General features: G+C 35.7%; 1 protein-coding gene across 1 annotated transcript; it reads left to right on the forward strand.

Moving 5' to 3' along the window:
- Positions 1-267: 267 nt before the first annotated feature.
- LOC121399047 (serine/threonine-protein kinase YPK1-like) lies at positions 268-2,214 on the forward strand. The gene is made up of 3 exons (XM_041578844.1): positions 268-743; positions 1,798-1,905; positions 2,054-2,214. Exons 1-3 carry the CDS (start codon positions 546-548, stop codon positions 2,192-2,194), a joined length of 447 nt encoding a protein of 148 aa, XP_041434778.1. The 5' UTR covers positions 268-545; the 3' UTR covers positions 2,195-2,214.
- Positions 2,215-14,547: the final 12,333 nt, after the last annotated feature.

Here is a 14,547-nt window from a genome sequence, read left to right on the forward strand (position 1 = left end):
AAGTTGAGACAACAAAATGTCATGTTCCACTAAATATTAGGGCTCAGGAATAACATATTTGCCATAGCTATATATTGATACGCTTGCATTTATGAAACTGATTTAAAAAACTGATATATGTATAATTTATTTTAATCTTTACAGATTCTACTCCGCTTGTATGGTTCTAGGACTGCAGTTCTTACATGAGCACAATATCGCCCATCGGTAAGTAATAATTAAGTCTTATATTTATGTCAGACCTTTTATATTATACATATTTTTGTTGAACCAATATCTTATAATGCACTTCTATTTGATTTGCAGAGATCTAAAACCAGAGAACATATTGCTGTATGGTGATGGTTATGTCAAAATTGCAGACTTTGGGATCAGCGAATTAGGTAAGATTTGTAACATATACACGGTTAAGCAGTTGAGCATTGGTCATACATGTTATTGTAACCAGAGGTAGACAGAGGGGCACAGTACAACAACCTGCTTTGTGTCATATACTGGGTAGATAATTAAAGACCTGCAGTGACTTCTGCTCTTCTGTTCAACCAATGAATATAACTTTTATATGGATAAACTTTTTAACTTATTGCTTTCTTTCTGCTTCAGGAATGAACTTTGACACCATAACCAATGGCGAATGTGGAACCATCTTCTATAAGGCCCCAGAATTATTCCGTGGTCAATACACAAGATCAGTAGACTGGTGGGCACTGGGAGTGACCATTTATGAACTGCTCACTGGAATCGTAAGTATCTATTTAGAGTACAAAGTGGGCAATCACTGATAGAGTTTTCACAAATCCATTTTTAACTACATTTAGTAGTTCTGACTTCTGCTCTGTGTTCTGAATGTACTGACAGGCATGGTATCACCATAATCAGCTCCATGCACTGATAGGCCAATGATACACCAGAGATTTGTGCCTGAGCAGAAATCAGAGGCTCAGCCTTTTTTTCATCCTGTTTGTTTACAACGGCCAAAAAAATGCCTAATGCACCACAGGCCTTAGGGTGAAAATGATCCTCTCAGAGTATTTTGGAAACCTATTTTTTTGTTGCCACTTATTGTATAGAGGAAATTCAGAAAAATCTACAAATGGATCATTATCACCCTCATAACATGGGAAACCTTGACATGGTTTTTAGCTTGAAATTTAAAAATGTATTTACTACTAAATTTCCAATCAGTAAAGTATATGATGCAGATGCAGGTGTTAGCTTCTCGAACAAATTAAAATTGCCTTCAGGCATCAGAGCAGATTAGCAAACAAAATCACATAACTTTAAAGAATATTTCCTATAAAGAAAACATAATTTGCAGGAAAAAAACATAAATTTTTTCTTATTTTAAAAGGGCCTATAAAGGACACACAAAAAAATAATTAAAAACATAAAATGTACATAGTGAAAATGTAATGATTATGAGTTAATTTTTAAAAGATACTATTAGATATCAAGCAAATACAAATTATCCGGAAACCCGTTATTCAGAAAGTTCCTAATCAAAGAAAGGCAGTTCCAAACTAAGATAGAATTAATCCTTATTGGAGGCAAAACCAGCCTATTGGGTTTATTTAATGTTTATCTGATTTTCTAGTAGACTTAAGGTATGAAGATCCAAATTATGGAAAGATCTGTTATCCGGAGAACCCCAGGTCCTACGCATTCTGGATAACAGGTCCCATACCTGTACCTTCTTTGTTGGCTGCTTGGTTGGGAAAATCCTATAGAACTTATAAGTTATAGACCTTTACTTGTATCCAAACTCAACACTTTGGGTTTTTTTTGTTGTTTTTTCAGGTACCATTTAATGGAACAACTACACTTGAAATTTATGTAATCATCAAAAGCGAGGAGCCAAAATATCCAGAAGATATAACTGAGGATACGCTCAGTATATTAGTAAATGTAAGTTCCAAGCATGATTTCAGTATGTTGGGTTGGCATGAGAGTTCTGCACAAAAGTAAAGCCTTTCCATTATTACTTACCCTATGCTTATATTTGTCCTTACTACGATTCAATAAAAGTACTTAAGTACCACAATTTGTTTTGCAGCTCTTAAAGAAAGATGCACAGCTTCGCCTTGGGACAGGTGAACATGGTACAGAGGACGTGAAGAAGAGTCCATTCTTTGAGGTATGTTATTCTGGTATCCTGCATGCCAGATTCACTTATTTTTGCTCATACCCACTATGAGCTAATGATTTTGTCTTTATTGCAAATCTGCATACTTTGAATAGATTAATAATGTACATTCTATTTCTCCTGTTTTTATAGGGATTAGACTGGGTGGCTCTTGAAAATAAAGAAATCCAGCCCCCATTTATCCCTGAAAGAAGACCACATGAACAACCAGAAGCAGAACTCGAATTAAAAACGGAGGTTAAAGCAAAACTGTGGGAAGACACCCAATGGGGATTAGATGACCTGAAATATCCCATGGGTTCATCTTCTGATAGCGAAACATAAACCTACGTGGGCTGCGTTTTACTCCCAGCCCTGGTGCATAGGCACCACAAGCTATACATTTGTTAAAAATGTATATATGTCTATTTTTATTTGTATAATGCTCACAAACCCCTGTCAATCACTGGAAGCGACATTTCAAACACTATCGGAATATAGCCAAATCTCTTATTATAAACTCAACATCAACAAAACCCAAGGATTACCCCTAAGAACCCCAGCAAAACGAACTAACCCAACTGAAACAGAAATGGATGGATCTACAAAGAACACAAAGCAATCCATCCACTTACTACAACAACAGCCCTGATGATCTGCAATTGCAGACAACAAAGAACTGGAACCTAAATGGACTAGAAACAATTGGACAACTATTTCAGTTAAACACACAAGTCATATGAAGACCTCTAAACCCAATTGAACCTACCAAAGCACCACCTACATAAATATCTGCAAATAAGACACCTCCTATCACCATGGCAAAAGAAAAGATTATCTAGATCAGTGCTGTCCAATTTATATGGTACAGAGGGCCGGAATTTTTCTAATCTACATGGTGGAGGGCCGATACTGGAAGCCAGTGTTAGCCACTCCCTGTTTTTAGACCACACCCACTTTAAACCACACCCATGTTACCACAAGACCATGCCCGCATTAATAGCAAACCAAAAAACCAGATGGTTGGTGCTCACTGCAGGGATCAGGGCTGGAACTAGGGGTAGGCAGAGTAGGCAGCTGTCTAGGACGCAATCATTGAGGGGCGCACTTTTAATCGGGTTTTTTTTCAAGCATTTATTTAATAATTTGTTTCAGTAATCTTGGTCACTTAGTCGGGTGGAATCCCCTTCTTTCACCTTCTCCCTCTTGCCAGCAAGTAATAGCTCCTTTTGTGCGGAGGGCTGTGTGATGGATGGCTGCTGGGCTTGCTGGTACAGGTATGGGGGGGGGCAGTTTAATGGATGGCTGTTGGGCTTGCTGGCACAGGTATGGAGGGGCAGTATGATAAATGGCTGTTGGCACAGGTACAGGGGGCTATATTATGGATGGCTGCTGGGCTTGCTGGTATAGGGGGCAGTAATATAAATGAAAAATGTTGTACATTTTCTTGCTTTATTTACCATCACTGTAAAGGAGGTAAATGGTAATGCAGGACAGGGGGCGCTGATTGAAACTCTTGCCTAGGGTGCCAAACTACCTTGGCCCGGCACCGGCAGGGATTCCACTCATGTGAAAAAAGTTAAGTCATATTAAGACATACCCTTAAATCCATATGCCTCCTCCTCCCCTGTGTATAATACAGTACCCCAGTATATGCTTAAACACCTTAGGGGCCACTAACAATGGTTTTCTAATGCTAACAAACCCCCAGAACAAATACCAGACTTATGTTCCATTGGGATCATAGGGCAGGCAGAGTATGGCAAACACAGGGTGCAAAGAGCAGGCAAAGTATGACACACACAGGAGCATAGGAAGACAGAACAGAGCAGGAGACAGGGAAATCAGGAGCAGTCTAATATGTACTACATACAGTGACACAGTGCTGGGCCCCATTAGCATTTTATATAAAGTGTGAACAGGTGAACAATGTGGCAGTTCAGTCTGGGTCTCAGGTGGAACAGTACAGGGCTGTAGGGGTGTGAACAATAAAGGTGTCACAAGTGTGAACAATACAGGGGGATTACATGTGTGAACAATACATGTGATTACAGAGTGAATTTGAGGTTTAAACTATGCAGGGGCCAGTTAATCTCTGTAGTGATACCTTTTAATGCTTACAAATGGTAAGAAGAAATAGCAGGCAGACTTTGATGTGGAGGGCCACATAAGGGGGTCACCAGTTGGACAGCCCTGATCTAGAATGTACAGTATAATTACCAGTCACCCATCAACTGAGAAGATACAGAATATCACCAAGTGCACCAACCACATGGAAAACCAAAAGAAAATCTTATACAGATGGTACAAAACACCCACAGGCCTGCATCAAATGTTCCCATCGATCCCATCCATGAAGGCATGGATTTGGCAATACTGTAAAAACTTGAAATAAACTTTTCAATAAATGTAAAACATTGTGTGTTGTCATATATATTTTCTTCTATTATAAGTATTTCATTTTCTTAAAAAAAACACAAAAAATGATTGTAAGGCCATTTTCCTTAGACAATAGATAAAAATACCTATAGAACAAATTGTTAGCAAGTCCATTAAATTCTTCCCATGTACCTTATGCTTAATGTTTAAGTGTTCCTGTATTAATATAACACTAGACCTTTCTAGATGAACTACACATGGAGTGGAGGGGAATTTAAATAATCATTTTACTGTTCATAGTGTGTGTGTAAAAAATATTTTCATTTTCCATTGTTATTTCTCAGTATAATAGACAGGAGCCATGAATATCCTGTAGATTATTATCTTATAATACACAAAAGCCATGAATATCCTGTAAATTATATCCTTATAAACGGTGAGTTCTGATGTCATCAGTTATAAACGGTGAGTTCTGATGTCATTTCTGTCACATGACTCATTGAAATTTGTGTATTATAATAAATAAAGTACCCCAGTTGTAAAATATGAGGATATTAGAAGTTACCTCGGAGTTCCATGACCTGTATAAAAACACTCGGCCTTCGGCCTCGTGTTTTTATATGGTCATGAAACTCCTCGGTAACTTATAATATCCCTATATTTTACAAAAGGGGGTACTTTATTCACTATATAATACACAAAAGCCATGAATATCTTGTAAATTATATCCTTATAAACTGTGAGTTCTGATGTCATTTCTGTAACGTGACTCACTGAAATTTGTGTATTATAATAAATAAAGTACCCCAGTTGTAAAATATGAGGATATTACAAGTTACCTCGGAGTTCCATGACCTGAATAAAAACACTCGGCCTTCAGCCTCGTGTTTTTATATGGTCATGAATTTCCTCGGTACTTGTAATATCCTTATATTTTACAAGAGGGGTACTTTATTCACTATATAAATGGTGCTTGGTTATGTCATCCGTTATGTTATAATCAGTGCTTTGTGATGTAATTCCTGTCACATGAGTCACTGACAGGAACTTGTGCATAACCAAGTCAGCATCAACGACTGCAATCACCCCCCCACCCACAGAATGGAATTCCTTGGTGACATATCATATAATTATATCTTACAATATGGGGTACATTATTTACTATATAAACGTTGCTTGCTGATCTGTTATAATGGCTGCACAGTTTATTATGTCATGACACACTGAAATGTATGTTATAATATGCGGATATTAAATGTGACCTTGGAGTTCTATAAAGTTAGCAACTTTGGTCACAGGGAGTTCCAAATGAATTAGCATCTCCTCATATGTTCTACATTATTGGTCATTTAGTTTACTTCTAAGAGGCCCCTAGATCAAGATTTATTTACCTGTCCAGATCACTAAACAAGCAAACCTTGGTCAACCATATTGGCCTAATATAAGTGTTCTGTTTTCAGGCCAAGCATTTGGAGGGTGAGTTGCAATTGATTTTACACACCATATCATTTTCTTAGCATTTCATGGATTCTTGGGGGCAGATTCACTAACCAGCAAAAAGTCGCCAGTGACCGCTTCACGCCCATAGCTACACTTCAACAGGCGAAAATTTGCTTAGACAACGATAAAATGCAGAGTTTCATCATGGGCACCAAAGACTGGTGACTTTTCACTTGCCCACTGTATAGTTAATGTTCCATATGTTAGAAAATGTATGGGGGAAACCGGTCAAACATAAAAAAAATGTCAAGGACTTTGCAGGCTATCACTCTGAAAAAAGAAAAAGACACCAGCATTTTTGAACTTCAATGCTTTTTCCACTCACAGAATATGCAGTGCACTTCACCTGGTCTGACTGGCAAAGGCAAGTCTGGCAAAAGACGTAACGTTCAGTAAAGTCCGCATTTTAGTGAATTTGTGGAGCAATGTCCGTTCGCCAGAGCGAATTGTTACCTAGTGATAGAGTGCGAATGAGCGATAGCGCCTATCTCTATTGCTAGCAAATTGGCGCCTGTGCCCATTAGTAAATTGGCAATGTCCCTGTGGGTAGTAACTCTAGCAAATTGTCACCAGCATTTTCCACTTTGTCCTTTAGTAAATATGCCCCCTGGTATGTGTCTTGTACCAGGTGGGGACAGATAGATTCCTTTCCTCCATCTGGCACAGGTGCCTCTCTGATCCCAGTCTAAACCTAGACCACACCAGTACCTTTACTAGAATGCCCACTTAGTACTACTGTACCAGCCATGCACAATGACTGCTACCCTTTAAACTCTCATGTAGAAAAGCTGTGACGGGCATTACAATAATTAAGATGGGTGGTGCACTTATACGGAATGAAGAGGGGATTATAGAAAATAACAACTGGCAATATTTGTAATTAATATTATTTGAGAAGATTGAGTGGAACATTGTTTTCCCATGTATTTTTGAAAATACAGTAAAATATATCTTGTGCGTTAGAAAGACCAGTCACTATGACTTTGAGTGACGAACATTTTTGGAACTCTTTTGAGCAAAATATCCTTTGGTATAATGTCAGTCTTCATTTACATTATGTTTTGGGGATCTCTACTAGCCCAAGGCAATCACAGCCCTTTGGCATAGACTATTAGTGTCCCAATGGCTCACCATCCTCTCTGGGCTGCTGTTACTCACCTGAGCTTTGGACCCCAATATACAGTCACAATATACAGTTTATATATATATATAATGCATACATCGCAAAACAAGAATAATTAGTTATTAAGTTAGAGTCACAATAAATGGCAGCTCACAAACCAATGCATTCTACTTTTCTGCTTAATGATTGGCAACCACTCCTAATATTACCAGAAAGAGAGAGGCTGCTCTGATGTTCTTCTGCTTACGAAAGAGTTGAGAAAGGTTTCTAATTGTTTTCCTAGCATAACCTAGCTTCAAATATAACCAAATTTGTATAATAACTGTACCCATAGGAATGAATATAAAATAGTTTGGGTAGTGCTTGGTTGCATAAAGCCTATGGAATAAAGAAATATAACTGTGAGCCACAGACCTGTATCTATACCTGCACCTGAAAATCCTACTCTCATCACGCAGGGTACGTACTTTATTTTGTGTCCAGCCCTGTAAATACATCACCTAGATTATTCCAACGAGTCTACTTTGTGCTGATTATAAGCAAAGAAAAGAAAATGTTAAATTACAAACAACTGGTCTTTGGATTGAATTTCCATGGAGAACTTTTGGAGAGGTTAAAGATTTTTCAGCTCACAAATAGATAAAAGACTGTGCATGCAGCAGGGGATTATTTATGAACTGAATGATTCACACAGTGAACACATTTAATATTATTTATTTTATTGTTTTATAATACACAAAAGCAATGAATATCTTGTAAATGATATCCTTATAAATGGTGACTAGTGATGTCATCAGTTATAAACGGAGAGTAGTGATGTCATTTTTGTCACATGGTTCACTAAAACTTGTGTATTATAATAAATAAAGTACCCCATGTTGCAAAATATGAGGATATCAGAATTCTTTGGTAACCTTTAATATCCTTATAATTTACAAGAGGGGGGTCTTTATTCACTATATTATTTATACAGCTGCCCATGAATGGTTCATTTACTATTCAAACATATGTGAACTTTTTTATTTACACTGTGATTATCTTGAATAGCTTTTTAAACATGGCATAAATGTGAATATGTATGTGCACACTCACCATTCGTGATACACCACAACTTGGTAGAGAAAAAAATATTTGCTAAATAATATATGCAAATTCTGAATTAATATTAAAAATAACCATCATGCTATTTTATATATATACACACACACAATGACCACACACATTGGCCACACTCACACACCCATTCACCTGAAATAGACATGAACAGTTCATGTTGCCTGCTCCTTGCAAGCGGCGTTGCCTTAGAAATCACAGGGCCCCATTACAAACAACATTTTCTGTATACAACATCCTTACCTTCATGAGGAACAGCTTTCTATGCCACCTGTTATATGAATATAGTTCATTTAATACACCATGCTAAAGGGATTATTTTTGAGCATAGTTTTTAAATTAAAATAGCCTCGACACTCAGAGTAAGATTACTCATCACTAAGAATGTGAATGAAAAGTTTCAGGAGGTCATGAGTAGTTTGTAATGAAGGTCTGCATTTCACACTGACATTTTGAGATTTACTCTGGCTGATACCCTATTATATTGCACTGCAGGAATGTAATTTTTTTTATTGTATTTTCTTCAAATAATTCATTTTTGTATGTTTCCTTTGTATAGGACCGCAATCAACGTACGACTGTGACTGCACCATCTTGTCCCAGGAACTGGTCATTGAAGCAATGATCACAGAACAGGTGGTATCAAAGCACTTGTTGAAAAACTTCTGACTCCACAGAAGAATGTAAGTTTTCTCATCAGTATATAAATGAGCATATGTTGCCTCTCAGTAACCTTTATCCAGAAATATAACCATTTCAACTGAAAAAAGTGTTATTTTATGTTGAGTGAGTGAAACTTGTGACTTAACAAAATAGTTTTTCTGAGTAAATATTAGTTAAATTTAATGAATATATCTGGCCATGCCTCTATTAAAACAATACATTTGGACAAAAATGTAACATTTTATAAGAAACTCTGCTTTTTCCTTAAAATATATGCCATGAAAGAGATTAAATTAAAAACAAGTTACAAGGGCACTGAGTCAAAATAAAATTTCAGATGACTAAAAATAACCCCATTGACAATAAAATTACCTTTTATTTTGAATAGTCTTATATTATTGTTATTATTATTCTATAATAAAAGCTGACTATTCAGTCAAGGCTCATAAGAATTTGTTTTACTTGAGTGCTTAAGTGTGTGTATTTCATTTCTGCAGGAATCTAGCTGCAAGAATATTAAAGCTAGAAAAGCTCTTGAGAGAAAAGCTCAAGATGAAGCCGAACAATACACAAGGCAGAAGAACAAAAGAATGAGGGAACAGGAACAAATTAAACAAATTCTAAAAGAAGAATCTCTTGAGAAAGCTGAACAATTTGCAACACAGCAGAAAGAGAGACTGAAAGCTAATGAAAGTCTGAAGATCAGCATTCTAGACAAAGAAGTGCGAGAAGAATCTAAAAAACAAATATTAAAACGCAAATTAAGAAATGTGCTTCTTCTGGAAAAGTGGAAAGTTCAAGAAAAAGAAGACCAGGAGGAAGCAAGTAAGGAAATGAGGAAGAGGAATTTGCGAAATGTGCTTATTAAAGAAAAAGTAAAAATTCAAAAACAAAAGGAATCTGTAGAGGAAGCTCAGCGATTTGCTATACAGCAAAAACACAGATTGATAGCAAATGAGAGACTAATGACCAACATTCTAGAAAAAGAAGAACAAGAAGAACCTAACAGAGAAATATTAAAATGCAAGGTAAGAAATGTCCTCCTTCTCGAAAGTTGGAAAATTCAAGAAAATGAAGCTCAGAAGGAATCCAGCAGAGAAATAATACAGCGGAAACTGAGAGAGGAACTTCTTAAAGAACAAGCTATAATTCAACAACAACAGATAAAAAATCAAACACTAGACAGCACAGAAGTTAAGAAACACATAAAAAGTCTAGAGCAAGAAACTGAGGAAAAGGTGAGTTTGTGCTTGGAAATGGTGGTCATGAATTATAAATACAATAATTAAACCATTAGCAATCAATATGATGTTTGTTTAAACAGATGCCTTGGAAATTCTTCATTACTTGCTATATAGTGATAAGAAGGGTAGCAAATTTTGTACCTTATATTACAAAACCCCCTTCATATTTAAAACTGGAAATATATTGTTTCTTAAAATAAACAGGTTTCAGTGGGTCATGTTACACAAGTGACATCACTAATCTCAATTATAACTCACTTGACTCTATTATAAGAATATATGTTTTCACATAACATCATATAATCATGACTTTTTTGTATTGTACTGAAATTACCTCTGGATAAATAAATCAATTTGAATAATCATAATTACAGTAAACGTGTATAGACCTAGTTTATTTTCCAGTAGCAAAGCTTCTATACCAATTGTTCATCTCCATGAGGCATATATATATATATATAATATATATATATATATATATATATATATATATATATATATACACTGCATTTTAGGAAAACAAAGCAAACAAAAAAGCCCCATTGTGCATTACATAGTAATAGTGTAACATAATAGATGATAAAATCCATCAAGTTCAATCCTGAGATACTTGCTTCATCATTTTCCCTTTGAATTCTATCTCCACAGGTTGAGTTTATCAACAAGCAAGAAGAGCTAGCTATTAGTGAGAGAGAGGAGAAGAAAGAAAGCAACTTTGCAGAGGTGGAAATAGAGACACCAGAAGAAATGAAAAAATATGGAAATAGAAACATCTCCAGAGGAAGAAGCTCAGATGCTTCCAGGTGCAGTTTTATATCAAATCAATATTGAGTATTCTTGCTGGTTGGTTTTTGTATATTATATTGTACAAATCATACACTAAGGGGCAGATTTACATATGGTCGAATATCGAGGGTTAATTTGATATTTGACTTCGAACCGCAAATTTTTTTTCGACCAAAGAATTGCACCTCGGTAGGTTTTAGGTGGCGAAGTAGGGGGTCAACGTTTTTTTTAAAGAGACAGTACTTCGATTATCGAATGGTCGAAAATTCGAACGATTTTTTGTTTGAATCGTTCGATACAAAGTCTAAGTCATAGTCGAAGGTCGAAGTAGCCAATTCGATGGTCAAAGTAGCCAAAAAAATCATTTGAAATTTTATTCTATTCCTTCACTTGAGCTAAGTAAATGGGCCCCTAAGTGGGTTATTAATCAAGCACCAAATATTTATCAAGATTCATTAAGTCTGATGGTCTATAAGCTCAGAATCTGAAACCTCAGCATCTAAAAGCTCTTGAGGTCCTGTATAAGTCAATGGGGAAGGTCCCAGTATCTGAACTGATAATTTCGGGGATTTACCTAAAAATCTGAAAAATTTTAGTTTTTACGGAAAACTCTGAACTATTCAGAGTTTTGCCCGACCCTATTTTTTCGGGCTTTTTTCTTCATAAATAAGGTCCATTCTGGAATTCGGAGTTGCTCCAAGCTAGATATTAGAGATACTGAGATAAATTCGGACCTTGATAAATAACCCCTTAAAACTTACATTTCTGCAAATTAAATAACATCTGAATACTCTTCTATTCAATATAGTTGTATTTAAACCTCTATTTCTTATCTTCTCATCAGCTCCAGCCAAGCAAAGTCCCGAGAAAGTTCCTGCTGAGGAACTAAAGGTGAGTATTGGAAAGAAAAGCAACGCCACAGAGGTTGAAATAGAGAAAACAGAAGAAATGAAAAAGATGGAAATAGAAACATCTCCAGAGGAAGAAGCTCAGATGCTTCCAGGTGCAGTATAGCATATCATTCATATTGAGTATTTTTGCTGATTGGTTTCTGTATATTATATTGTATAAAATCAAACACTAAGGGGGTTATTTACTAAACTCTGAATCCAAAAAATGATTCTTTTTTTTTAGTAAAAAAACAGAATTTAAGAAAACACCAATTTTGGGAATTAATTTTTTTTCGGGAAAGTGTATTGATAAATATAGAGGAAAAATCCCGTACGGATTTTGTCAGAGTATTTGTTCAGATAATATTGAGATAAATTTGGACTTTGATAAATGGGCCTCACAAACGTACATTTCTGCAAATTAAATAACATCTCAATACCCTTCTATTCAATATAGTTGTATTTAAACCTCCATTTCTTATCTTCTCTTCAGCTCCAGCAAAGAAAAGTCCAGAGAAAGTTCCTGCTGAGAAACTAAAGGTGAGTTTTGGTTTCAGGAAAACAGAGTGGAGGTTGTTTTATTCAGGATTATTAGTTTTTATGGGATGTAAATAAAATCCCACTGAAAGTGATAGGCCCCTTAGGCATCTACATACTTCTCTTGTCTTTGTACAAATGGCACAGGCCAGAGTTAGTGAGTTAGTCTGACAAGAGAATAGGAAAGGCGTCACAGAAATAACTTTAAGTTGTAATATTTTAAATATTTTAAAAAACCCAAACTCAATCGTGCAAAACACCTCAAGAAGTTTTTTTTTAATAAACAATTTTCCTGACTGCTGGACAATGAATAAAAAAACACTTAAATTAGAAAGATTTGATTGCTATAACTCTAAAAAAATTGATTTAAAAAACCCCTACATTATAAAAAAGCTTAAATATAGATATACATCTCTTATTTAACTTATATAGAATTTTGAGAGATTTTAGTTGCCAATTTTGTTTTGTAGAATAACATTTTCCCTCAATGCAAAATTAATGTAATTTTTTTGGATGGGTATCCCTTTAAAGTTACTTTTAGTAAGATAGCAAAGATTTTTCTCTGTTCAATTTTTTCTGAAAATGTTTTTCATCGCATCCTTTTTACGTTGGATCTCTATAGGACACTGGGAGCCAAAAGGCATCTCTTCATATTTCATCACCTGAAGCAGATGCACAGAAGGATGTTAGGGAAAAGCCTGAGGTAGCCAATCAGGATAAAAATACAAACCTGCAAAAGACAATAGCAAAGGAAGAAACTAGAAATAAGAATAGAGTTCGGATCCGTAGAGGTGCTTTTTCTTTACATATATTTTACTAATTGCTGTTTAACTTCAAACCTGTTCACAACACCCAGCTAGATTGATATCTGTTATAGTCAATGTCTGCATTTAATCCTAGTGTTTACATGCATATCACAGACAGGGCAATTGATGTAGAATTATATGGGGAGCACAGTTATATATAAGGAATTACCTCTCAAAGACACCAGCCACTAAGTACCCATCAAGAGTACCCATAGTACTGAAGTTAATGGAAATATAGTCATGTTCACTAGTTCAAAAGCTTTTGAAAATGTACTTTAATGGTTCTCAGTACGGGGCTATTGATATAGAGTTACTCAGACCAACAGCTTTAGGAATTAACTCATTCCCACTCATAAACAGAAGGCCCTACAGCCATATTGTCCCACAGTTCCCAATGGTACTTTTTGCAATGTAGCTTAACCAACCTTTTCTTTTTTTATCAGTACCTATAAAGAAACCAGAGTCGTTCTTTGATTTTCCTGACCGGATGAAGGTAAGTATTAATGGCAAAATAAATAGGCTTTTCTCATACGTGCTATATTGAACCTGAATTAATGGTATTTCTTTTACTTCTCTAGCGGAGAACTCACTATTGTCGGATCGTTGATGAGCTTGACAAAACTCTAGACCAAAATCAGGTGGAAAGAAGGTAATTATTCTGAAATATGTTTGTTGTTTTATCAGTGGTTTATATGGGATGGCAGATTGCATGACATCTTACCCATAGTGCATATATATATATATATATGTGTCCAAGTACAACAACTGTTTAAGTTTTTGTTGAAAGTTTGGCCCATAACAAAGAATGTGCAAGAAATAAGTTTAATTAAATAAATGTTTTTCATTTTAGGCTGGTGCAAAAAGCAATACCATCTATTACAGATTTCCAGCTCCAATCATATATCGGCGAGGGTGCATTTGGAAAGGTAAGCTATTCTGTCTCTTTATGATAAATCAAAATCTATTCAAAATCTATTCTGGGTGACTTGAGGAGAAAACACATAAATCATTTGGCTAGGAATTAGACAGCACGAAAAAGTGTATGGTTCCTCTATTTGAACTACTTGTGCCTATAACCACTGCTGAACATAAAAGATTGTCATCCACTCATTGGTGACACCACAAGGACTTTTATACCTTGAGCAGCTCTAACTAAAAACAAATAAATAGGTTATAGCAACCAGTTAGTGACCAGCAACTGATTTGCACTGATTCATTCTGTCAGTTGTATTCTAAAGATACTGTAAGTTATGATGTAAGTAAAAGAGCTAAAAATAAAGAAGGTGACCCTGGTTTCAAGATGTGGCCTTATCATGCTTAATTTCCACTTTTCAATGTGTTTTTTCTCCATCACAAACACCTAAATAGAACGGTAGCACCAAAT

This window comes from Xenopus laevis, chromosome 9_10S, assembly GCF_017654675.1.
Source record: "Xenopus laevis strain J_2021 chromosome 9_10S, Xenopus_laevis_v10.1, whole genome shotgun sequence".
Taxonomy (NCBI): domain Eukaryota; kingdom Metazoa; phylum Chordata; class Amphibia; order Anura; family Pipidae; genus Xenopus; species Xenopus laevis.